Genomic DNA, 24,292 nt, shown 5'->3' with positions numbered 1-24,292 from the left:
GTTTGCAATATGTCATTATGCATGTTTGCAAAAAAACTCTCGTTTAGCTAACGTTTGCAACTATGTCGTGAATATTAGAACACAAATGAGCAAGATGCGCTCACCAGTACGTATTATTATATTGCTGACGCTGTTCGATAACAAAAGCTAGTGAATAAATTATTATAGCGGGATCGCACATATGACTAGTGTCTTTCGGCAGAATATGTCTTCGTTTGTTCGTTTTCTTGTTTCTTTTTTGCTACATATATTAATGCTCACATTACAGCTACGTACGCATACATTATGAAGAATTGTGGTTATAAATGTACGTAGAAATTCTTATGTCTCTACGAGACATGTTAGAGCTTTGCAAAAAATTTTAACGATAATGGTGTAGCGGCTGTAGCTTGTTATCACTTTTTACTTTGCTGAAAAGTTTGTTCACTAGAAGAAAATACGTCCCTCGAGTATGTAGAGCCCCACCTGGTTTGGGAGTCACATGGACGGTGCATAATTAATGAATCTTTAGATGCAGCGTTAGCTTGAACGAACAGTCGGAATGTAGCCACGCGATTGGAAGGATGAGGTGAACAGTTTCTGTGTCAGTGTTACTAAAACTCATCTATGATGCGGAAATTTGGTTGAGAATATATTTCGGTTGGGCATTAAGAACACTTCGTAATACATATTGTACGTATAATAATTTAGCAGTTTATTAGTAGTAAATATGAGAGAATAATTTTTTATTTTTGAGTAACTTCTTCTTTCTCTCTGCACCCCCTACCTCTTTTGCACGCTATTTCTTTCTACTAAAATCGCATAACATTCTGTCGCTATTTCTAGTAATTCATGAGAGAATAATTTATAAAACTTCATATATTGTCCATCATGTTATTGATTACATATAACTAATTTAATTACCAGCTGTATGATATATTAGTACAAAAAATTTTAAGTTGGAAATTCACAATGTCGTCATTAACCTTGCTTGGTAAGTAATACCGATACGTAACCCGCCGAAGTTTTCAACAGCTGAAACATTTGTTTAATATCGTATAGAGAAAAGACTAAAATTTTACGTATGTAATATGTAATATATAATAAATATGTAAATTCATTTTAAATAATGGCAATTAAAAAAGGACATAATTTAAACATTTTTTAAACAGAAATTGTACAGCATTAAAAAACCGAATAATTTTTGTTTAAAAAGTTGTTTCTTATCTGTAATGATTATTGAGATAGCTTAAAGGGGATGACATTTTGAGGAGCAGTTTTATCTCTTAAATCTGAGCCTTTGTCGATAAAAGAATATGGGTCTTTTATTGGCTACTCTATAAATATGTCAAGTTTTGTCAAAATCGGAGACACACACTTCGCGGATGATCCTTGTAAGTGCACAATGAAAAGTTTGAAATATCATGATAATGCATTCCTTGTATCGTAAATAACTTACGTTGCAAAAGGTTGACATCGTCATGGGAAATGTTTTCCCCGCTGTGATATAAAGTGGTTTATTGGCACGCAGCATGATCAGCATTAAGTTTTTTGCTACTTTTGGTTCTTTGTTGTACCACGAATATTCGTACGCTGCTTGATGTATTTTTTCAGACTGAAAAATTGCGACATTTCTAATATTCGAAGAAATAATCTGCTAAATAAATTCATGTTAGTAAAATTAATATCGTCCGTTTTCTAAACCAACACAGTGATTATAGAAAAGAAACGAATTATAGAATTATAGTTACGGAAAATACTATGAGTTATAAAATTATAGGATACACGTGGGTTTTTTGATAAGTTTCGAGTCTAACAATGGAGTGCTTATATTTTTGGGCAAAATGGGCAAAATTTTATTTTTCGATACAGTCTTCTTTTAGCTGGATATAATTTGTCCACCTCTTTTCCAGTCTTCTATTTCGATGGCAAAGTATTATAGATTAGGTCAAGTCCTGCAATATCCGTTTATGGTGTCAATCACATCCTTATTGATCGTGGATTTTTTTCACCCAATCATTTCTTTATTTCTTCGGAAATAAAAAGAAGTTGAAGAGGTCGAAGAAGGTGAATCAATTTGTAAAGCATAATTCATGCTTTGGCCATAATGGTTGCAAATGTGTGAGCTGGCGTGTTATCCTAAGATGAAAAAGCATCTTTTTCTTCTTTAAATGTATTTTTTCGCGATTTCCTCCTTCAAATGTTCTAATAATGATGCATAATATCCGCCAATGATAGCTTTTCCTTTTTGAAGATAATCGATGAGCGATTATCCCAAAGAATATACGCCATAACTTTTCCGGCCAAATAGAACATCTTTGCCTTCACTGGAACAGGTCCGCCTGATGAAGTTCACTTTTTGTTGACTGACTTTTGCTTTCAGGTATGTAGTGGTGAATTTATGTTTCACCAACAGTCACGAATGGATGCAAGAAATTCTTTGTATCTGGCATGAATAGGTCCAAACACTCATTTGAAATGTTATGTTGAAATGTTGCGTTTTTGTCCAACGTCAGCAAATATCGCACCTATCGCACAGCCAGCTTTTTCATATCCAAATCTTCATGCTAAATTTTGAACATACATGTTCCGAAGATATGCATCTGTTATCACTGTGATTTTCAGTTTACGATCATTCAGTACGATTTGATGCACTTTGTCGACCATTTCCTCAGTTGTTGCAGTTTTTGGGTACCCAGGCATTCGTCATCAAACACATTTGTACGGCCACGCTTAAACTAGGCAATCCAAACTTTTACCGTTGAAAACGAAGGAGTAGAATCACCGTAAATAGAATCCACCCCAGTTTTTATTTCCGTTGGGATTTTTCCTTTCAGATTTAATCATGAAACAATATTCTATTTTTTCTATCGTTAAACAAACATACTAACAGTAGTACTACAAATGATTGTCAAAACAAAAGAAAGAGTCATATATGGCTGACCATATGGGAGCAATTATTAAAGAGATGCAGTGTTTTCATACGTTTACAACAGTTTCCGATCAATGACGAGTAATAACGACATTTTCATGTTCAGTGTCAAAACTTATCAAATAATCCACGTATATTGCCTGTTTTCTATTAAAACAACTATCATATTGTTCAATTTACTTGTATCACGAGTATTTCGCCGACAGCGCAATAAATGCACATGTGCATTAAAACATATACGGTAGCTGCGACGTACCAAATCAATTGTGTCAAGGATATTTGGCCCTTTTCATTAATAACCTAGATTGTTACAGATTCAAATGATATATTCTCTGAAATTTGTCAAGTTGCATTTAATTATATAGTATACAACGAACATTGACAACCAAATACTTAAGTAATACAATTGATCGAGAAGTGTACTTTACAACTTGTTCACAAATGAACTTGGTAAGTTATGAACAACTGTTTGGGTCAGAGGTTCTTCAAGCATATACTTCGGCACACAAAATTTATTTCTTACTTACTTTAACTATGAGAAACGCTTGGAGGCAGAATAATACGCCGAAGTAAAGCACCAGAATAAGTAGCATCCAATTGAACGTAACGTCTATGATTTCGACGGACCTGCAGAATATGATGATTTAAAGAAGATAATATAAATTTATCTCGCATTTTTGGACATAATGTCTCGAATAATTCCTCTTCAGACAGCTTACCTTGACAATTTATTTTGTATACCTGATTATGCGGACGTGATCCTGCACGTTATACTCAAGAGCTGCATTGATGTTCGAATACTTTTCCATGCGTGACAGTCGCAAATACAAATTTTCCAGTTGGCCGCATACGTGCAAAACCAATAGTCCGAGAAAATGATCGATCGCAGTATAGAAACAACCACATGCGATCATTGCGAATACTTGCGCGAGGAACGACAATTCGTACTGAGGACTTTTGGAAACATCGTGCAAGTAGTACGATGGTATGGGCAATGGTTTTCCGGAATCGGTTAAGTTCGTCACCTGCCTGAGTTGCAGACCGAGAGACGGAAAACCGGAAATAACTATTATTGCAAAAACTGCTCCAAACATTCCGCACATGGCGATTGCACGTATAATCCTTGCGTGTCTCAGCATAACGTCTCGCTCTTCTTTCATCTTCGGTTTCATCCAGTCTCTCTCAATCATGTTAATTAGGGGTAATAAATCTAGAAAGATCAGTTTCTTCTTGATGTTTCAATATATGGTCTTCCATACAAGTTACTCAATTGTACAAAGAAGCAAGCAGACAATTACAAGACAGTTATTTTGTTATACAATTTGTACCTGCTTGTTTGTACCAAATAACGCTGATTTTGAATGTTGTATTTACAAATGGTATACTGAATTGCATATTTTCTATCATTAAAGTCATATCACCCCATACCCTTATCAGCGATATTAAAATCGGTATTGTAAGTATAAAAAACATTGTCATAAAGTTGTATAGTAGCCGTATTTTCGATTTTATTGCCTCACGAGTGTCGCAGTTGTCTGGCGGCCATAAACCCACGACTCTTAACATGGACCGATTAAGACTGACCGCCCATTCGAAATCTGTCAGTAGAAGCTGCTACTTGAGTTCGACTTTATGCTACGAATTATAATTGATATATATAATTTGTATGTGTATGTAAAAAGAAATATATGAAAGTGGGAGATTAAAATATGTTCACGGCATATTTCAGCGTTTTTCTATGAATAAAAAAGTTGTAGATGATACAGACAATGTAGACGGTAATAAAATTTCGATTTTAATATGATGAAATATCAACACTGACATTAAATGTTGCAAATAGTTATTACGTTCTTTTCTTTTTATGACTAATTCTCTCGAGCATGATATACGATTAATTTAAGAATTTAATTTAGAGAGATCGGGACGATATCTTTAAAAATCTATTGGAAAAAATTGCACGATAATAACAATTATAACAATCAATTATAATAATTGAGTAGGACGATAAATTTTATGGAATTGAATAGGAATTCTACACTGAGTAAAAACCGTGAACTGTTAACGAAGAGGAGCACCATCGTATCCGTTTGAACGTTTCATGTCGAAAGTCTAAAGGACAGTGCGTCTCTCTCTGAGAGAAAATTCATTTCTATGTCTGCAACATGTTATTATGCATGCCTTGTAAGAAAAAGAAAAAAAGTCTCGTTTAGCCAATGTTCGCAGCAATATCGTGAATATTAGAATCCGAACGAGCATGATGCGCTCACAAGTATGTATTACCATATTATTGACGTGCTTCGATGGCGAAAGAAGCGAGTGAATAAATCATTATCATGGGATCGTACAGATGACTACTGTCGGCTAAAATATCCACCGCCTTCGTTTGTTCGTGTTTTTGTCTCCTTTTTACTACAGATATTACTGATGTTCACATTATGATCACGTACGCATAAATTGGAGAGTTATAGAAAATTGCGGTTATAAGTATGTGTAGAAATTCTGTGTCTATATGAAACGTGCTGGAGCTCTGCAAAAAAATTTAACGATAATGGCAAAGCGGCTGTAGCTTGTAACATTTTTTACTTTGCTGAAAAGTTTGTTCGCTATAAGACAATATATCCATGGGATATATGGAACCGCATGGGTCCGAATTCACATGGACGGTGCATAATTAATGAGTCTTTAGTCGCAGTGTTAGTTTCAGCGGTTAGTTAGAATGTAACCACGCAACTGGAAAGACTATATTGACAGTTCGGCAATTTTATTATAACGCATCTTAAGACCGGAAAATTAGTTAATAAGTGTTTATTTCTGCGCAGGTGTCTGGACAATATATTTGAGTGGACGAGATGGAGCTTATGCAGCAGAACTTAATGGATACTTAAGAAGATATTAGTATGGAATAATGAAAACGTACATATCTTACTGGAACATATTGCAACGTGAATCGAAAGGATGTTGCATATAGTGAGAGAAAAATTGGGACGTACATGGAAGAAAGGAAAATCTATCAACCGATAAACGTAAACGATCAAAATAACATATACGGTTAATATTGTGTTGTGCATACGAAATATATTTACATATTAAGAAAATAACATTTTTAGTACAATGAATGAAATAAGATATTGTTTGGGTGATGTATATAATCGGAGTTTTGTACCTGCAAGTTGGACAAATTTCTGCATATATTTTGAAGAATATAAAATATAGGTACTAATGTTAACGTGTTTTTTTCTTTAAATGACTAACACATTTTCGATTGTGTCATTATTGCTTATTATTTATTTGATCATTTCTATTATACATTCTATAATAATAATATACGTAAATATTTTTAATACTATATTTATATTGTTGTTTTGCTAATGATACATAAGGCGTACAATATAAAGTATTCTAAACTCATTTTTTATGAATTGCTAGATATTAATTATGAATTTTTTCTCTAGGGTAAACTCATACAACATTCCTATATGTTTTTATATTGAAAATTTTTCACTTTCACAAGTTTACGCTGGAGGAAATGATTCATGACTGATATCCCGATGAAAGCAGCAACATGTTTTTTAAGTGCATCAATATCCTTTGTATAAAATAGTAAAAGTATGTGCCAGAGTTTCCAGACGGCTGTGGGACATTCTCTTTATTTTCTTAAATGGAAAACTCCCATTTATTTTTATACTTTTAAGCAAATCTATTGAAAACATATTAGTTTGCCACTTTCTACAGTGATTTATAGAAAATCAGTTTATAAAATACTTTATATTGAGCCCATTTTGTATATTACAAATTCTATTGTTAATTACATATCATATTGTTATTGAAGGATTATACTCTGAGCCCAAGATATATCAATTTTGATTGGCAAGTAGCACCGATATATAACCTGCTGAAGTTTTTAACAACTGCAACATTTTTAAATTACCCATTGTAAACAGAAACAAAATATTTACGCATGATTTAGAAAGTTATTAAAAATACTATATGAATTTGAAAAGCTCATGGTATAAATCTTTATTGCTCACTTAATTATGGTGCTATATAATATGTACGTAAAATAATTGAATTTGACAATTAAATATAGAATTTCTAATAACTCGCAAAATGTAATTCTTGTTTTGCATTATACATAACTTACGTTGCAAAACGTCGCCATCGTCATAGGAAATGTCTTTCCGGCTGTGATTTGAAGCGGTTTACTTGCGCGAAGCATGATTAGAATTAAGCTTTTTGCTACTTCCGGTTCCTTATTATACCATGGATATTCGTACGTAGCTTGATATATTTTCTCAGACTGAAGAAATGCGACATGTTACTTGATCAAAAGATCACTCGATACATTTATGTTATTAATGGAAATAAGATTTACTTCTTCAGAAATTAATTGAAATAGTTTTATATGACAAAGTTAATAGAATGATGTAAATGATATAATTATGTAAAATACTCTAACTTACAAAATTATATGATTAACTTTGCATGCTTCGCCGTAAAAACCGTAAATACATTATCATATTGTTTCACTTACTTGTATTACAAGAATTTCTCCAACAATACAGTAAAAACACATGTGCAACAAAACATACAGGGTCGCGACGACGAACCAAAGTAGTTGAATCATTGACAATTGGCCCTTTCGATTAACAACCTAAATTGTCACAGATCCAAATTATACATCCTCTGAAACTCGTCAAGTTATATTCGGTATTATTGTCTAACAGGAAGCCTGTCAACCATATTCTCAAATAACGAAATGCATCTGCAGGAAGTTTCGCTCGTCAACGGCGACTCACGAGTAAACATGGCAAATCAATAATTGCTTGGACTAGAGTCTTTTTACAATAACATAATCTCGCACATAGATTACTTTTGACTTACGTCAACTATGAGAAATCCTTGAAGGCAGAATATTATGGCAAAGTAGAGCACCAGGATGAGCAGCATTGAATCAAATGCATTATCAATAATTTCGATAGATCTACGATAGAATTCATTATTTTATAGAAAATGAGGTAATTATACATTATATTTAAGGACACAATGTCTCGAATAATTTATGTTCAGATAATTTATCCTAACACTACTACTACTTGCGTGCCTGATTAAGCGGACGTGATCCTGAACGTTGTGCTGCAAAGCAGCCGTAAAGTTTGGATATTTATCCATGTATGTCAATCTCGAATGTAGGTTCTCGAGTTGTCCACATACGTGCAAAACTAACAATCCGAGAAAGTGATCGACTCCTATATAAGAACAACCACATGTAACACTCGCGAATATTTGCGCCACTAGCGTCAATTCGTATTGCGGGCTCTTGGTAACATCGTACAAGTAGTCCAATGGTATGGGCAATGATTTCCCGGCATCAGTCCGGTTTGTCAAATGCCTGAATATCAGCTCAAAACAGGTAAAACTGAAAGCAGTTGTTACTGTCAAAATTGTCGAAAACAAGCCGTACATGGCAATCGTGCGTACAATTCTTGCACGCTTCAGCATCACTTCTCTCTCCTCATTCGTTTTCGATTTCAACCAGTCACTGGCAACCATATCAACTATGGTTTGTAAATCTATGAAGTACATAGTGACGCATAAATGTTTCGGTCTCTGTTGTCTCTGTCGTACAATTTTTCGATGTATATATCATTAAGATAAATGTTGGGATCCAATTACATTGTCACGCAATCCGTACCTTTTTGTTTTTGCCAAAGAATGCAGATTTTGAATAACGTTCCCATAATTGGTAAAGTGTATTGCATGTTTTCTATCATTAAAATCATGTCACCCCATACCCTTATCAGCGATATTAAAGCCGGCATTGCCAGTACGATAAATACTATGCTAAAATTGTAGAGTAGTCGTATTTTCGACTTTACTGCTTTACGAGCGTCATAATTGTCCGGCGGCCATAAACCAGCGATTCTTAACATGAGTCGATTTCTACTGACGGCCCATTCGAAATCTGTCATTAAAAGATTCTGCTAGAGTTTGATTTTATGCTAATCAAAATTTTATATACGTTATGTACAAGTGTGCAAAAATAAATATTTCAACGTTGGAGTCTAAAATACTACAATGAGTCTGAAACGCTACACGAGTATGTTTGCGCATATTGACTATTCTAACAAAAAAAGTATATAATAATATTATTGTAATAATATTACTATAATAATAATATTACTTTAGTGTAAAGACATGAACGAAATTCGCGGATAATTTTAGTAGCATTGCATGGAACAATGAGTTATCACGTTCCCTTATTTTCAATATTATTTCTCCCGAGCAGCAAACTATGAATTATTATACATGAGTGACGGCGATGTGTACTGAAATGTATCGGCAAAAAAGTAAATGATATTAACAGTTATAACAATTATAATAATTGAATAGGAAAATGAGTGCACTGAGAAAAAACCATGAACTGTTAACGAGAAGGAGGACCATTCTGTCCGCTTGAACGTTTCATGTCTAAGGTCTAAAGGCCATTACGTCTAAAGGGTCTCCGTCTGATGGAAAATCTACTCCTATGTTCACAACATGTTATTGTGTATGCCTTGTAAAAAAAAAACTTTCGTTTAGTTAATGATCGTGGCAACGTCATGAATATTAGAAGAACCAGAACGTGCACGCGAACACGGGTATGTATTATCGTATTGTTATGCACTTGGGTGGTGAAAGAAGCGAGTAAATAAATGATTATCGCGAGAGCGCACAAATGACGCTGTTCATTGGCAGAAATATCCACCGCCTTCGTTTCGTTCGTGTTTTTGTCTCTTCTTTATTACACATACTAGTGCTCACATTACGCATGAGTTGGAGGGTTATTATTGGAGGAAAGAATTGTGGTTATAAATGTGTAGAAATTCTAATGTGTCTATACGAGACATGCTAGAACTTTGCGAAAAAATTTAACGATAATGGTGAAGCGGCTGTAGTAGTTTTTTATTTTGTTGGGAATTTTGTTTGCTAGAAGAAAATATGTCCGTGGAATATGTGGAACCGTCTTGGTCAGGAGCCATATGGACGGTGCATAATTTATGAGTTTCTAGTCGCGACGTTAGTTTCAGCAGTTAGTCTGAATGTAGCCATGCAACTGAAAGGACTAGATCGACAAGTCCTGTATCAGTTTTATTACAACGCATCTTCAAGTAAAAGTGATTAATAACTGTTTATTTCTGTGTTGGTATGAACAATATATTGGCAGAGGCGAGCAGGCGGTAGAATTTGATGAACTAAACAGACATTTTGTACGGAATAACGAAACCTTATTTGTGGTAGTGGAATATATTGCAATGTGATCGAAGCGATGTTGCGTGCAGCGAGGAAAAATTAGAACGTATGTAGAAGAAAGAAAATGCTATCAATTGATAAACGTAAAAGACTGTACCCAAAATTTTCATCTGTGACTAACATCGCGCGCGCGAAATATATTTACAACTCAATAAAATGTGCATTCTAATATAATAAATGAAAGAAGATAATACTTGTATACGTACAATCGAATAGATTCGTACATAATTATTGGACAAAACCCATCATATATGTGTGAAAACATAAAATATTATATTAATATATCCGTATTGATGCTAGCATGCTTTTATTGAAATGCTTACACTTTATTTATATTGTTGTTTTATAGGTGATTGACAGGGCGCGCAACATGAAATGTTATAAACTCATTTTTTGGATTCCTGGAGAAAGAAGCAAACTGCTTTTTAAAAACATCGATGTTTTTTATATAAAATAGTAAATGCGACTGTCAGAGCCTCGAGACGGCCGTGAGGCATTTTCTTTATTTTCTTAAATGATAACGCACATTGTTTTATATTTTTGATACATTCTATTAAAAACATGTTACATTTTGCCGCTCTCTATAATAGTTCATAGGAAATCAGTGTCTAAAGTCTTTTATAATGGGCCTACATTGTATGTTACTTATTAGATTGTTAATTATTTATTGTGTTATTACTGAAAGATTATGTTCTGAGTATAAAATATATCTATCAGTCTTGATTGGCAAGTAGCACCGATATATATCCTGCTGAAGTTTTCAATAACTGTAATATTTTTAAATTATGCATTGTAATCGAACGAGACATTTTTACACTTGATACAAAAAGTTATCAAAGAAATTATTTCAATTTTGTGTGTTCATGATTGAAATTTTTCATTCTCATTTATTGTGGTATAACGTCATGTATATGTTAAATAATTTAATATGGCGATTAAGAAAGAATTTCTAATGACTTAGAAAACAAAATTCATGTTTAGTGTTACACATAACTTACGTTGCAAAACGTTGCCATTGTCATAGGGAATGTTTTCCCGGCTGTAATTTGAAGTGGTTTACTCGCGCGAAGCATAATTAGCATTAAGCTTTTCGCTACTTTTGGTTCCTTATTATACCACGGATATTCGTACGTAGCTTGATATATTTTCTCAGACTGCAGAAATGTAAAAATACGATATAATATTTGATCAAAAGAATCAATTGCTCGATAAATTTGCGCTATTGATGGAAATAAGCTTGATATACTTCCTTAGAAATTAATAGAAATAATATTACATTCCATAACGACTAGAATGATGATGGAATAATTTCCGGTTTTTTCAATTATAATTATATTATGTATTTTATATTATCATATGGTTGAATCATATGGTTGTTACGTTGTTCGTTTCGCCATAAAAGACATTATCACATTGTTTCACTTACTTGTATCACGAGAATTTCTCCAACAACGCAATAAAGGCACATGTGCATCAAAATATATACGATCGCAGCAACGATCCAAATCAATTGTTTCAATGACAATTGGCCCTTTTGATTAACAACCTAAATTGTTACACATCCAAATTATATATATCTTCTGAAACTTGTTAAGTTATATTCAATATTGTTGTCTGTGAGAAAATCTGCCAACCACATTCTCCAAGAATGAAGTGCATTCTTGAAGTTACGCTTTTCAGCTTGTGCATATAGCAAATTATTAATAATTGTTTGAGCTGGAAACTCTTTATAACCATGTAATATTGTACACGACTTTTTACTTACGTCAACTATGAGGAATCCTTGAAAGCAGAATAATATGGCGAAATAAAGTAGCAGGATGAGCAGCATTGAATCAAAGGTATGATCAATAATTTCGATAGATCTGCAGAATTCATTGTTTTACGGAAAGTGAGGTCATTTACATTATATTTAAGGGCATAATATCTCGAACAATTTATGTCCATTCAGACTATCTTAACAATTTATCTCGCGTACCTGATTAAGCGGACGTGGTCCTGGACGTTGTACTGCAAAGCAGCCATGAAATTTGCATACTTATCCATATGTGTCAATCTAAAATGTAGGTTTTCCAGTTGACCACATACGTGCAAAACTAATAATCCGAGAAACTGATCGACTCCCGTATAAGAACAACCACATGTGACAGTCGTGAATCCTTGCGCCAGTAGTGTCAATTCATACTGCGGGCTCTTGGAAACATCGTACAAGTAATGCAATGGTAGGGGCAATGATTTTCCAGAATCAGTCAAGTTTGTCATGTCCTTGAATATCAGCTCGAAACACGTAAAACCGAAAGCAATTACTATTGTCAAAAGTGCGCCGGAAAATCCGCACATGGCCATTATGCGTATAATCCTTGCACGTTTTAACATTACGGCTTTTTCCACTTCTGTCTTCGGTTTCAACCAGTCTGTAGCGATCATATCAACTATGGTTTGTAAATCTATGAGGCACAGAGTGATGTATAAATATTTCAGTACGTCGTGTTTATCGTATAATTTGCCAATGTACCTTTTGCTCAAGAAGTATCCGGAATTGTTTATTAAATGACACGCGTTTATGATATTTCAAAATCCTTTTGTGCTGAAGTTGATACCACTGTACTTAATTTCCATATAGAATTAGAGCGCGATCTGTCTATTAGTTTGTTCGTGACAGCTATTTATCTCAGTCGATTTGCGATTTTTACGATGTCGAATATTGTGGAGCAAAGAGTTTGTCTTAAATTGTGTGTTTTCAGCAAAATTTCTTGTGCCGACGCGTTGAAAATGTTATAAAAAGCATTCAAGGATCTTCGGAGTGGCGCTGCGAAAATGAGGCAAAATCCAAAAAACCACGTTAAAGCTGATTAAAAATTAAGGCAATATTGATCGTTTTTTTTTTTATTATCGCGGCGTCGTGCATTCAGAATTCCTCCCGGAGGGCAAAATGGTTAATAAATATTATTATTTGAGCGTTATGCAGCGTTTGAGAGAGCAAATCTGTAGGAGAAGGTCCAATTTGTGGAAAAACAACTCATGGATTTTGCGCCACGATGTTGCACTATTGCACACATCGCTTCTACTTGACTATTTGGTCAAACACTCGACTACCATCATTCCGCAAATACCGTACTCGCCAGATATGGCATTCTGTGACTTTTTTCTTCTCAAAACTGAAATTACCGTTTCGTAGTAAGCGTTTTGAGACAACTGAGGCAATAAAAGAAAATTCGCTGGAGAAACTCGAAGCCATGCCAAAATCAGCTTATGAAAAGTGTTTTGAAGATTGGCATAGCATGAAGATAAGCATTGATACATGTGTGTTGCACAGAATGGTAACTATTTTGAAGGCGACGAAATATAAATTTATCTGAATAATTGAATATTTTGTGTTTTATTGGCCGATTCCGGATACTATTTAAGCAGAAGGTATATTTTATTAAGTGAGATGTTGGGACTCAATTGTCACATAACCTGTACCTTTTTGTTTTTGCCAAAGAATGCAGATTTTGAATATCGTTCCCATAATTGGTAGAGTGTATTGTAAATTTTCTATCATTAAAATCATGTCACCCCAAACCCTTATCAGTGATATTAAAGCCGGTATTGCCAGTATGATAATTACCATGATAAAACTGTACAGTAATCGTATTTTCGATTTTATTGCCTCACGAGTGTCATGGTTGTCTGGCGGCCATAAACCAGCGATTCTTAACATGAGCCGATTTATACTGACGGCCCATTCGAAATCTATTATTAGAAGATTCTGCTAAAGTTTGACTTTGTGCTTATCATAATTATACACTACGTGCAAGTGTGCAAAAACTAAGGTGTGCAATAAATACATATATCAATGTTAGAATCTAAAATATGCTGCATAGGTGTACTTGCGCGTATCGGCTATTTTAACTAAAAAATTATGTAGTAATATTATTTCAGTTCAAAGAGATAAAATATGAACAAAATTAGCGAATAATTCCCGTGGCTTTGTATGAAACGAAGTTCTCTCTTTTTATGTTTAATTTTTCCGTGCAGTAAACTATGAATTATTTTACATAAGAGATCGCGATTTGCACTGAAATCTATCATAAAAATAGATGAAATTAATCATGACAATAATAATAATTATGACGATTAAAGTAATCGAAAAGAAAGATTAATGCACTAACAAGGAAACATATGAAAGTGTCTCCTTTCGATTTCTCATGTAGCAATCTGAACCAAAATAAAAGATACATTTTTTTTGTATATCTTTAATCGACCTTTTAAGGAGTGGGACTCTTTTTTAAAAATAATCTGCATTTTTCTTTCGGTCCATGCATCATCAAAATTATAAGAAATAAGAAGAAACTTTCCAAATAAAAATTTAATGGGTTCAAGAGTACTCGAGCAATCCTGCAACTCCGTGTATTGCTTCCATCGTGGTAGTTACGTTACATACTACAAATCAGACACACATCATTTATGAATAAAATTTCATTTTCAGAGAGCGTATATAGGGTGTCCGGTAATTAGCTGCCAACTCGAAGTGTGAAGGTAGATTGAGTTAAGACAAACATAAAAGTCCCATACCGTTTTGCGAGATTCGCAATAATTATCGAGTTATTCATTACAGAAATCTGACGAATGAGCTGGATGATTGGAGAAGGACAACACGCCTGACCCCGCGATCGACGGGACTGGGGAGACTTTCTTTCCCTCCAGTGTCTCGAGGAAGAACTCTTTGGCATAACACCTAGGCCCGTATTCACACACTCCCTAACGAAACGCGCACCAAGAGACTGTGTCGAAACGAGCGAACAGAACACATTGAAGAGTGGACGCGCGGACGATCGCCGGGTGGCGATGGGTTGCGCAGGAAGCGCGGAAAGGGGATTGGTGTTAGCTCGCTTTTGTTTTAGTGGGCTTTAAAATATATTATCGAAGTGCGTGCAGGAGCACGACTACATAGTTTTCATCCGGACGAGACATTGGGCATAATTAGTATTATTATTGTTGTTGTTATGTATTGAAATGTTTTATGATTATATATTCTGCATATCAGTACTAATCGTCTCTTATTATGAAGGTCGTCTCTTATTGTGAAGTTTGAAGAGGACGTGTTGCGTATTGAGTGAGCAAAGCGGGGCGACTACGTATAGTGTTATGGGTATATAAAAATGTTCCTATCTATTTTTCAAAAAGTCCGTATGTCAAAAAATAACATTATTATACATGATTGAATTCGGCATAAAACATCTTTTCATTTGGAACAGAATTTTTAGATTGTAAAAGATTCATAAGTGGTAGCGGTATGATTAAAATTTAAACATTTTTTTAAAAAACTGAATATGTTGTTATAAAATATTCTTCGAACTGCATAAAATTTTTATTAGAAAATCTTTTTGTCTCTTAAAGTTTTAATGACGCATGTCCCCCAAAAAAAATACCGACTAAGAAAGAAAAATATCGATTCTTTCTAGAAAGGCGTCTCATTCCTTAAAGGGTCGATTAGACATGTATGAAAAAAATTTGTATTTCTTATTTTTGTCTAGATTATACATACATGTTACATATTTGGAGCTTATCAAAGTCGGAGGAAGACACCTTCTATATGTTTCCTTGTGAATAAACTGTGAACTGTTAACGAAAAAGAAGCACCGTTATGTCCGCTTGAACGTTTCATGCCTAAGGTTTAAAGGATACTGTCCTCTATCTTTGTCTCTACTTCTGAGGGAAAATTCATCCCCATATTTATAACATGTTATCGTGCATTTTTTATAAAAAAAATTCTTGTTCAGCCAAAGTTTGTACCAATGTTGTGAATATTAAAAGAACCAGAACGAACATGATGTGCATACAAGTATGTAATATCATATTGTTGATGCGCTTCGATGGCGAAAGGAGCGAGTAAATAAATTATCGTGAGAGCGGACAAATGACTACTCATGTCATGTTGCATAGATCCGTCGGCAAAAATATTGATCGTCTTCGTTTATTCGTATTTTTGTCTCTTTTCTATTGCATATACTACAGCTTACATTACGCCCATAAACGCACGTGAATATGAAGATCAAGAATTACTATTACACATGTGTAAAATTTCTTAAGTGCCTATAAGAGACGAGCTAGAGCTCCGTAAAAAAATTTAATAATAATGGTGAAGCGGCTGTAGCTTGTTAATATTTTTTACTTTGTTGGAAAGTTTATTCGCTAGAAAAAAATATGTCTGTCGAATATATGAAACCGCTTGGGTTGGAAGCTACATGGACGGTGCATAATTAATGAGGCTTTAGTCGCAGCGTTAGTTTGAGTGGGCAGTCAGAATGCAACCGTGCAACTGAAAGGACTATACCGATAAGTGCTGCGTCAGTCTTACTATAACGCACCTACAAGTCGGAAAATTAGTTGATAACTATATATTTTTGTGTCGGTATATGAACAATATGTTGAAAGGTGCGGGGAAGACTATGTGCAGTGGAATTCGATGAATATTCAGGAAGATACTTTTGTAAGGAATAACGAAACTGTATTTATTGTACTGGAATATATTGCAATGGTGGTCGAAGCGGTGTTACGTACAGCTAGGAAAAAATTAGAACGTGGAGGAAAGGAAAAGCTCTTAACCGATGAATGTAAAAGACTGAAATTAAAATTATGTGGCTAGTATACAGGACATGAAATATGAAATATTATAAATTTATTTTTTATGAACTGTTGGAGAAGACAGCAAAATGTTTTTAAATACATGGGTGTCTTTTATATAAAAGAGTAAGTTCGTCTATTGGTGCCTCCAGAGGACTGTGGGACATCATTTTAATTTTCTTCAATGAGAATACGTATTATTATTTATACATTACTACTTTATACACGTTTGAACAATAACTTACTTTATACACGTATAATAATATAGATTATTATACATGATGAGAATATTTATACATGTTTGAACAAATTTGGTGGAAATATGTTATATTTTGTCGTTTTCCATAGCAGTTTGCAGTAAATCAGTTTGTAAAGTATTTTATAATGGACCTGTCTTGCATATTATTAATTAAATTGTCATATACATACTATATTATTACATATACTATACTATATTATTACATATACATACTATACTATATACTATATTATTACTAAAGAATTGTACTCTCAGCACAAAATATATTTATCAGTTTTGATTGGCAAGTAAAATCGATATGTAACCTGCTGAAGTTTTCAACAACTGCAACATTTTGAAATTATACATTGACAAATCAGATAAATCATTTGAGCTTAATATCATAAAGTTATTAAAAATATAATTTCAAGTTAGAATGTTTATGGCGCAAACCTCTATTGTTTATTTAATTATGCTGTTACATAATATTTATGTAAAATGATTTCTGACGATTAAGAAAAGAATTTTTAATAAGAAAAGAAATATATTTCATATTTTCCATTACAGATGACTCACGTTGCAAAACGTCGCCATCGTCATAGGAAATATCTTTCCGGCAGTGATGAGAAGTGGTTTACTCGCGCAAAGCATGATTAGTATCAAGTTTTTTGCTACTTTTGATTCCTTATTATACCACGGATATTCGTATGTGGCCTGATGTATTTTCTCATACTGAAAAATGCGACATATTATTTGATAAAAAGAGTCAATCATTCGATAAATTTACGCTATTAAAGGGAGTAAACTTTACATCCTCAGAAATAGTCTTACATTACGAAGAATTAATAGAACGATAATGAAATAATTTCCAGTTTACCAGGTATAATTATGTAAAGAACACTGAATTATAAAGTCATACAGTTTACATAGTTCGCTTTGTTGTAAAAGCCGCTATCATATTATTTCACTTACTTGTATTACGAGTATTTCGCCGACAACGCAATAAAGGCACATATGTATCAGAGCATACACGATAGCTGCGACGAACCAAATTAATTGTATCATTGATAATTGGCCCTTTCGATTAACAACCTAGATTGTTATAAATCGAAATTATATATCCTTTGAAACTCAAGTTACATAGAATATTGTCTACGAGGAAACCTGGCAACCACATTTTCAAATAACGAAGTGTATTAGGAAGTTGCACATTTCAACTTGACCGCAAATAAACATGGTAAATTATTAATAATTAGATTAATAACTGAATAATTAACATTATATTGGACACTCTTTATAATCATGTAATCCCGCACATGGACTACTTTTTACTTACGTCAACTATGAGAAATCCTTGAAAGCAGAATAATATGGCAAAATGGAGTAGTAGTACAAGAAGCATTGAATCAAATGTATGATCAATAATTTTGATAGATCTGCAGAATTCATTGCAATTTTATCTTACATTTAATAGCACAATGTCTCAAACAATTTCTGTCCATTTCCATTCAGTCTATCTTAAAAATGTATCTTGCACACCTGATTAAGCGGACATGATCCTGGACGTTGTGCTTTAAAGCTGTACTGAAGTCCGTGTACTTTTCCATACGTGTCAGTCTCAAATATAAGTTCTCCAGTTGGCCGCATACGTGCAAAACTAACAATCCAAGAAAATAATCGACTGCCGTATAAGAACAACAACTTGTAACAACCGCGAATAGTTGCGCCGCCAGCGTCAATTCGTATTGCGGGCTCTTGGAAATATCGTGCAAATAGTCTAATGGTATGGGCAAAGACCTTCCGGAATTAGTTAGGTTCGTCACGTGCTTGAATATCAGTTCAAAACACGTAAAACTAAAGACACTTATTATTGTCAAAATTGTCGAGAACAAACCACACATGGCAATCGCGCGTACAGTCCTTGCACGCCTCAGCATCACGCCTCGCTCCTCTTCCGACTTCGGTTTTACCCAGTCTCTTTCAATCATTTCAACTAAGGGTAGTAAATCTAGAAAAATCAGGATGTCATATTAATATCTTTTACATTGTTATTTTTACAGGTTTTGTCAATTCAATTAGCAGATTAATTAAATAAATGACGAAGCGGTTTAGAGAATTTGTTGTACAAACTATACCTGCTTGTTTTTGCGAGATAATGCAAATTTTAAATACCGCACCCAGAATTGGTAGAGTGTATTGCATATTTTCTATCATTAAAGTCATGTCACCCCATACTTTTATCAGTGATATTAAAGCCGGTATTGTCAATACGATAAATAAGGTGATAAAACTGCACAGTATCCGAAACTTCGAGTCCACTGTTGCACGAGCGCCATGATTGTCTGGCGGCCATAAACCGACGACTCTTAACATAAACCGATTTATACCGACGGCCCATTCGAAATCTGTCATTAAAAGATACTGCTAGAATTTGACTTTATGCTAATCAGAATTTTATATACACTATGTGCAACTATGCAATAACATAAATATATCAATGTTAGAAGCTAAATATGCTGCATGAGTGTACTTGCGTATCGACTATTCTAAGTAATAAAATGTATAATAATATTATTGTAGTCCAAAGTGATAAAATGTTAACGAAATTCGCGAATAATTTTCATGACATTGCATGAAGCAGAGAGTTACAACATTCTCTCCTTCTCTCACGATTATTTCTCTCGAGCAGTAAACTACGAATTATTTTATGAGAGTCCGCGATGTGTGCACTGAAATCTTTTGGCAAAAAAATGATAAAATTAACAATCATCACAATTATAATAATGGGAATGGAAGATGAGAGCACTGAGTAAAAATCGCAAATTATTAACGAAAAGCAGCACCATTATACCCGCTTGAACGTTTCATGTCTAAGGTCTAAAGGATACTGTGTCTCTTTCTGAAGGAAAACTCACTCCCACGTCTGCAACAAGTTATCGTGCATGCCATGTAAAGAAAACTCTTGTTTAGCTAATGCTCGTGAATATTAGAACGAGAACAAGAACATGATGCGCACACATGTATTATCATATTGTTGGAGCGTTTTAATGCCGAAAGAAGCGATTAAATAAATTATTATCGCGGGAACGCACAAATGACTATCCATATCCATCAGCAGAAATATCTACCGCCTTCGTTTGTACGTGTTTCTGTCTCTTTTCTATTGCATACACTATCGCTTATACTACGTCCACGTATGCGTAAATTGATGAAGAATTGCGACTGCGACATGTGTGTAAAATTTCTTAAGGGTCTATAAGAGAAGAGCTAGAACTCCACAAAAAAAAGTTACGATAATGGTGAAACGGCTGTAACTTGTTAATACTTTTCATTTTGCTGAAAAGTTTGCTCGCTAGAAAAAAATATATCCATTGAATATGTGGAACCGCCTTGATCGGAAGCCACATGGACGGTGCATAATTAATGAACCTTTAATCTGAGCAGCGTTAGTCTGAGCGGACAGTCAGAATGCAGCCACGCAACTGAAAGGACCGGATTGACTAGTGCTATGTCCGTTTTGTTGTAACGCATCTTCAAGCCGAAAAATTCTGTTGATAATTGTTTATTTTTGTACTAGTGTATGAACAATGTGTTGAAAAAGATAAGGAGAAGAGAAAGAAGTGGAACTCAATGAATACTCGTGAAGCTTTTGTACGGAATAATGAAACTATATTATTGTACTGAAATATATTGCAATGCGATCAAAGCGATATTGAACGTAGTGAAAGAAAAATTAGAACGCACGTGAAGAAAAAAAAGCTATTAACCGATAAATGTAAAATATTGAAACTAAAATTACATATATGGTTGGTATTATGTTATATGCGCGAAATATATTTATATCTTAATAATATAAGCTTTCTAATGCAATAAATGAAATGAGATAATATTGGATAGTATCATTTATATATTCAAGGAGTTTCATATCTAGTAGTTGGATAGATTCCGTAATATATTTGTAAAAACATGAAATACATTAGTACATCGGTATTAATGTTTAACATGCTTTTTTGGAACATAAACAAATTCTCAATTGTATAACTATTGAATACTATTTATTTGGACATTGTAACAAGATATATATATATTTCTAAAACCGTATTCACTTTGTTGTTCTGTACGTGATATACAAAGCGTGCAATATAAAGTATTATAAACTTATTTTTTATAAACTTCTGGAGAAAGAAGCGAAATGCTTTTTAAGTGCATTGATGTTTTTTATATAAAGAAGTAAGATTGTCTATCAGAGGCATCAAAGGGCTCTGTGAGACATTTTTTTCTTAAATAAATATGCACATTATTTTTGTACTATTGAGTAAATCCATTGGAACCATGTTATATTTCGCCGTCCACTATAGGAATCCATAAAAAATCTGTTTGCAAAATACTTTATTCTGGGGCCATCTGATATATTACTATTTCAATTCTTAATCATATGTCGCATCATTATTGAGGAATTATGCTCTCAGCACAACATATATTCGTCAGTTTTGATTGGCAAGTAGCACCGATATATAACCTGCTGAAGTTTTCAACAACTGCAACATTTTTAAATTACGTATTGTAGACAGACGAAATATTTTTACTCTTTATGCAAAACGTCATTAAAAATATAAACTCAATTTGGAAAGCTCATGGTGTAAATTTCCACTGCTCATTTAATTATGGTGCTACATAATATGTAAGTGAAATAATTTTTGTTGATGAAGAATAGAATTTCCAATAAGTCGAAAAACAAAATTCATGTTTACTGCACATAACTTACGTTGCAAAACATTGGCATTGTCATAGGGAATGTTTTTCCAGCTGTAATTTGAAGTGGTTTACTCGCGCGAAGCATAATTAGCATTAAGCTTTTCGCTACTTTTGATTCTTTATTATACCACGGATATTCGTAGGTAGCATGATATATTTTCTCAGACTGCAGAAATGCGATATGTTACTTGATTAAAAGAATCAATCGCCTAGTAAATTTACGCTATTAATGGAAATGAGCTTGATATAATTTTTCAGAAATTAATAGAAATATTATTACATTCGAAAGCTACTAGAATAAATAATGATAAATAGGATAGTACTACATTCCAAAACTAATAGAATAATAATGATAGATAGAGTAATTTCTGGTTTATTAGGTATTATTACATAAAGTACTCTGTATTATAAAATCATATGATATACGTTGTTTGCTTCACCGTAAAAGCCACTATCATATTGTTTCACTTACTTGTGTTACAAGAATTTCTCCAACAACACAGTAAAGGCACATATTAAACAAAACATATACTATTGCTGCGATGAACCAAAGCAGTTCAATCATTGACAATTGGCCCTTTCGATTAACAACCTAAATTGTCACAGATCCAAATTATACATCCTCTGAAACTCGTCAAGTTATATTCGGTATTATTGTCTAACAAGAAACCTGTCAACCACATTCTCAAATAACGAAATGCATATGCAGGAAGTTTCGCTCGTCAACGGCGATTCACGAGTAAACATGGCAAATTATCAATAACTGCTTGGACTTTTTACAACAATATAATCTCGCACATAGATTACTTTTGACTTACGTCAACTATGAGAAATCCTTGAAGGCAGAATATTATGGCAAAGTAGAGCACCAGAACGAGCAGCATTGAATCAAATGCATTATCAATAATTTCGATAGATCTACAGAATTCATTATTTTATAGAAAATGAGGTAATTATACATTATATTTAAGAACACAATATTTCGAATAAATTATGTTCAGATAATTTATCCTAACACTACCACTTACGTGCCTGATTAAGCGGACGTGATCCTGAACGTTGTACTGCAAAGCAGCCATAAAATTCGGATATTTATCCATGTATATCAGTCTCGAATGTAAGTTCTCGAGTTGCCCACATACGTGCAAAACTAACAATCCGAGAAAGTGATCAACTCCTGTATAAGAACAACCACATGTAACACTCGCGAATATTTGCGCCACTAGCGTCAATTCATATTGCGGGCTCTTGGAAACATTGTGGAAATAGTACAATGGTAAAGGCAATGATTTTTCGGAATTAGTCAGGTTCGTCACGTGCCTAAATATCAGCTCAAAGCATGTAAAGCTAAAGGCACTTATTATTGACAATATTGTCGAGGACAAGCCGCACATGGCAATCGTGCGTACAATCCTTGCACGCTTCAGCATCACGCTTCGCTCCTCTTCTGACTTCGATTTCACCCAGTCTCTTTCCATCATTTCAATTAAGGGTAATAAATCTAGAAAAATCAGAATATCGTATTAATATCTTTTACATTGTTATTTTCACAGATTCCGTCAATTTAATTAGCTGATTAATAAATAAATGACGGAGCAGTTTAGAGAATTTATTATACAAGCTATACCTGCTTGTTTTTGCGAGATAATGCAAATTTTAAATACCGCACCCAGAATTGGTAGAGTGTATTGCATATTTTCTATCATTAAAATCATGTTTCCCCATACTTTTATCAATGACATTAATGCCGGTATTGTCAATACGATGAATAAGGTGATAAAACTGCACAGTAGCCGAAACTTCGAGTCCACTGCTGCACGAGCACCATGATTGTCTGACGGCCATAAACCGACGATTCTTAATATAAACCGATTTATACGGACGGCCCATTCGAAATCTATCATTAGAAGATTCTGCTAGAGTTTTACTTTAAGCTAATCAGAATTTTATATGTACAAGTATGCAATAATATAATTATATCAATGTTAGAATCTAAAATATGCTGCATGAGTGTACTAAAGCGTATTGACTATTTTATGTAATAAAATGTATAATAATATTATTGCAGTTCAAAGTGATAAAATGTCAACGAAGTTCGCGAATAATTTCCGTGGCATTGTATGAAACAGAAAGTTATAAAATTCTCTTCTTCTCACGATTACTTTTCTCGAGCAGTAAACCATGAATTATTTTATATGAGAGTCCGCGATGTGTACTGAAATCTATCAGCAAAAAAATAATAAACTTAATAATTATAACAATTATAATAAATAAAATGGAAAATGAAAGCATTGAGAAAAAATCGCGGATTGTTAACGAAAAGCAGCACCATTATATCCGCTTGAACGTTTCATATCTAAGGTCTAAAGGACACTGTCGCTCTCCCTGAAGGAAAACTCACCTCCACGTTTGCAAGATGTTATCGTGCATGCTACGTAAATAACTCTGTAGCTAATGTTCGTGAATATTAGAATCATGAATATTAGAAC

At 33.8% G+C, this 24,292-nt stretch overlaps 6 protein-coding genes across 9 annotated transcripts; all 6 read right to left on the bottom strand.

The window, feature by feature from the left end:
- Nucleotides 1-732: 732 nt before the first annotated feature.
- Nucleotides 733-5,736, bottom strand: LOC105180807 (odorant receptor Or2). 2 transcript variants are annotated; one of them, XM_025305231.1, is made up of 6 exons: nucleotides 4,240-4,583; nucleotides 3,653-4,121; nucleotides 3,439-3,538; nucleotides 3,092-3,211; nucleotides 1,439-1,594; nucleotides 733-1,014 (listed from the first exon to the last, which is right to left on the bottom strand). In XM_025305231.1, the coding sequence occupies exons 1-6, from the start codon at nucleotides 4,475-4,477 to the stop codon at nucleotides 961-963; spliced, it is 1,137 nt and encodes a 378-aa protein (XP_025161016.1). In that variant the 5' UTR covers nucleotides 4,478-4,583; the 3' UTR covers nucleotides 733-960. The 2 variants fall into 2 exon arrangements, with proteins under 2 accessions (XP_025161016.1, XP_019695867.1); XM_019840308.2 differs by lacking the exon at nucleotides 733-1,014 and adding an exon at nucleotides 4,987-5,736 and having other exon boundaries at nucleotides 1,082-1,594; nucleotides 4,240-4,546.
- An 847-nt stretch (nucleotides 5,737-6,583) lies between these two features.
- LOC109503638 (odorant receptor Or2-like) lies at nucleotides 6,584-8,911 on the bottom strand. The gene is made up of 6 exons (XM_019840328.2): nucleotides 8,604-8,911; nucleotides 8,013-8,481; nucleotides 7,793-7,892; nucleotides 7,443-7,562; nucleotides 7,053-7,208; nucleotides 6,584-6,819 (listed from the first exon to the last, which is right to left on the bottom strand). Exons 1-6 carry the CDS (start codon nucleotides 8,878-8,880, stop codon nucleotides 6,766-6,768), a joined length of 1,176 nt encoding a protein of 391 aa, XP_019695887.2. The 5' UTR covers nucleotides 8,881-8,911; the 3' UTR covers nucleotides 6,584-6,765.
- Nucleotides 8,912-10,721: 1,810 nt separating this feature from the next.
- Nucleotides 10,722-16,142, bottom strand: LOC105180808 (odorant receptor 43a-like). The gene is made up of 7 exons (XM_011137089.2): nucleotides 15,827-16,142; nucleotides 13,667-13,936; nucleotides 12,180-12,648; nucleotides 11,967-12,066; nucleotides 11,628-11,747; nucleotides 11,200-11,355; nucleotides 10,722-10,968 (listed from the first exon to the last, which is right to left on the bottom strand). Exons 1-7 carry the CDS (start codon nucleotides 15,849-15,851, stop codon nucleotides 10,915-10,917), a joined length of 1,194 nt encoding a protein of 397 aa, XP_011135391.2. The 5' UTR covers nucleotides 15,852-16,142; the 3' UTR covers nucleotides 10,722-10,914.
- Nucleotides 16,143-17,287: 1,145 nt separating this feature from the next.
- On the bottom strand, nucleotides 17,288-20,781 carry LOC105180809 (odorant receptor Or2-like). 3 transcript variants are annotated; one of them, XM_019840320.2, is made up of 8 exons: nucleotides 19,892-20,781; nucleotides 19,184-19,453; nucleotides 18,943-19,056; nucleotides 18,588-18,705; nucleotides 18,385-18,484; nucleotides 18,021-18,140; nucleotides 17,625-17,780; nucleotides 17,288-17,393 (listed from the first exon to the last, which is right to left on the bottom strand). In XM_019840320.2, the coding sequence occupies exons 1-8, from the start codon at nucleotides 19,914-19,916 to the stop codon at nucleotides 17,340-17,342; spliced, it is 957 nt and encodes a 318-aa protein (XP_019695879.1). In that variant the 5' UTR covers nucleotides 19,917-20,781; the 3' UTR covers nucleotides 17,288-17,339. The 3 variants fall into 3 exon arrangements, with proteins under 3 accessions (XP_019695879.1, XP_019695877.1, XP_019695880.1); XM_019840318.2 differs by having other exon boundaries at nucleotides 18,588-19,056; XM_019840321.2 differs by lacking the exons at nucleotides 17,288-17,393; nucleotides 17,625-17,780 and having other exon boundaries at nucleotides 18,113-18,212; nucleotides 18,588-19,056.
- An 874-nt stretch (nucleotides 20,782-21,655) lies between these two features.
- On the bottom strand, nucleotides 21,656-22,716 carry LOC109503633 (odorant receptor 43a-like). The gene is made up of 3 exons (XM_025305227.1): nucleotides 22,622-22,716; nucleotides 22,276-22,395; nucleotides 21,656-21,969 (listed from the first exon to the last, which is right to left on the bottom strand). Exons 1-3 carry the CDS (start codon nucleotides 22,685-22,687, stop codon nucleotides 21,796-21,798), a joined length of 360 nt encoding a protein of 119 aa, XP_025161012.1. The 5' UTR covers nucleotides 22,688-22,716; the 3' UTR covers nucleotides 21,656-21,795.
- LOC112588067 (uncharacterized) lies at nucleotides 22,681-24,176 on the bottom strand. The gene is made up of 4 exons (XM_025305226.1): nucleotides 24,133-24,176; nucleotides 23,431-23,700; nucleotides 22,832-23,304; nucleotides 22,681-22,721 (listed from the first exon to the last, which is right to left on the bottom strand). The coding sequence occupies exons 1-4, from the start codon at nucleotides 24,155-24,157 to the stop codon at nucleotides 22,704-22,706; spliced, it is 786 nt and encodes a 261-aa protein (XP_025161011.1). The 5' UTR covers nucleotides 24,158-24,176; the 3' UTR covers nucleotides 22,681-22,703.
- Between the last annotated feature and the right edge of the window lie 116 nt (nucleotides 24,177-24,292).

This window comes from Harpegnathos saltator, unplaced genomic scaffold (genome assembly GCF_003227715.2).
Source record: "Harpegnathos saltator strain DR-91 unplaced genomic scaffold, Hsal_v8.6 scaffold682, whole genome shotgun sequence".
In the NCBI taxonomy this organism is placed as follows: Eukaryota; Metazoa; Arthropoda; class Insecta; order Hymenoptera; family Formicidae; genus Harpegnathos; species Harpegnathos saltator.
Note: the sequence above shows the minus strand (reverse complement) of the source record. Positions and strands in the feature narration are given on the sequence as shown.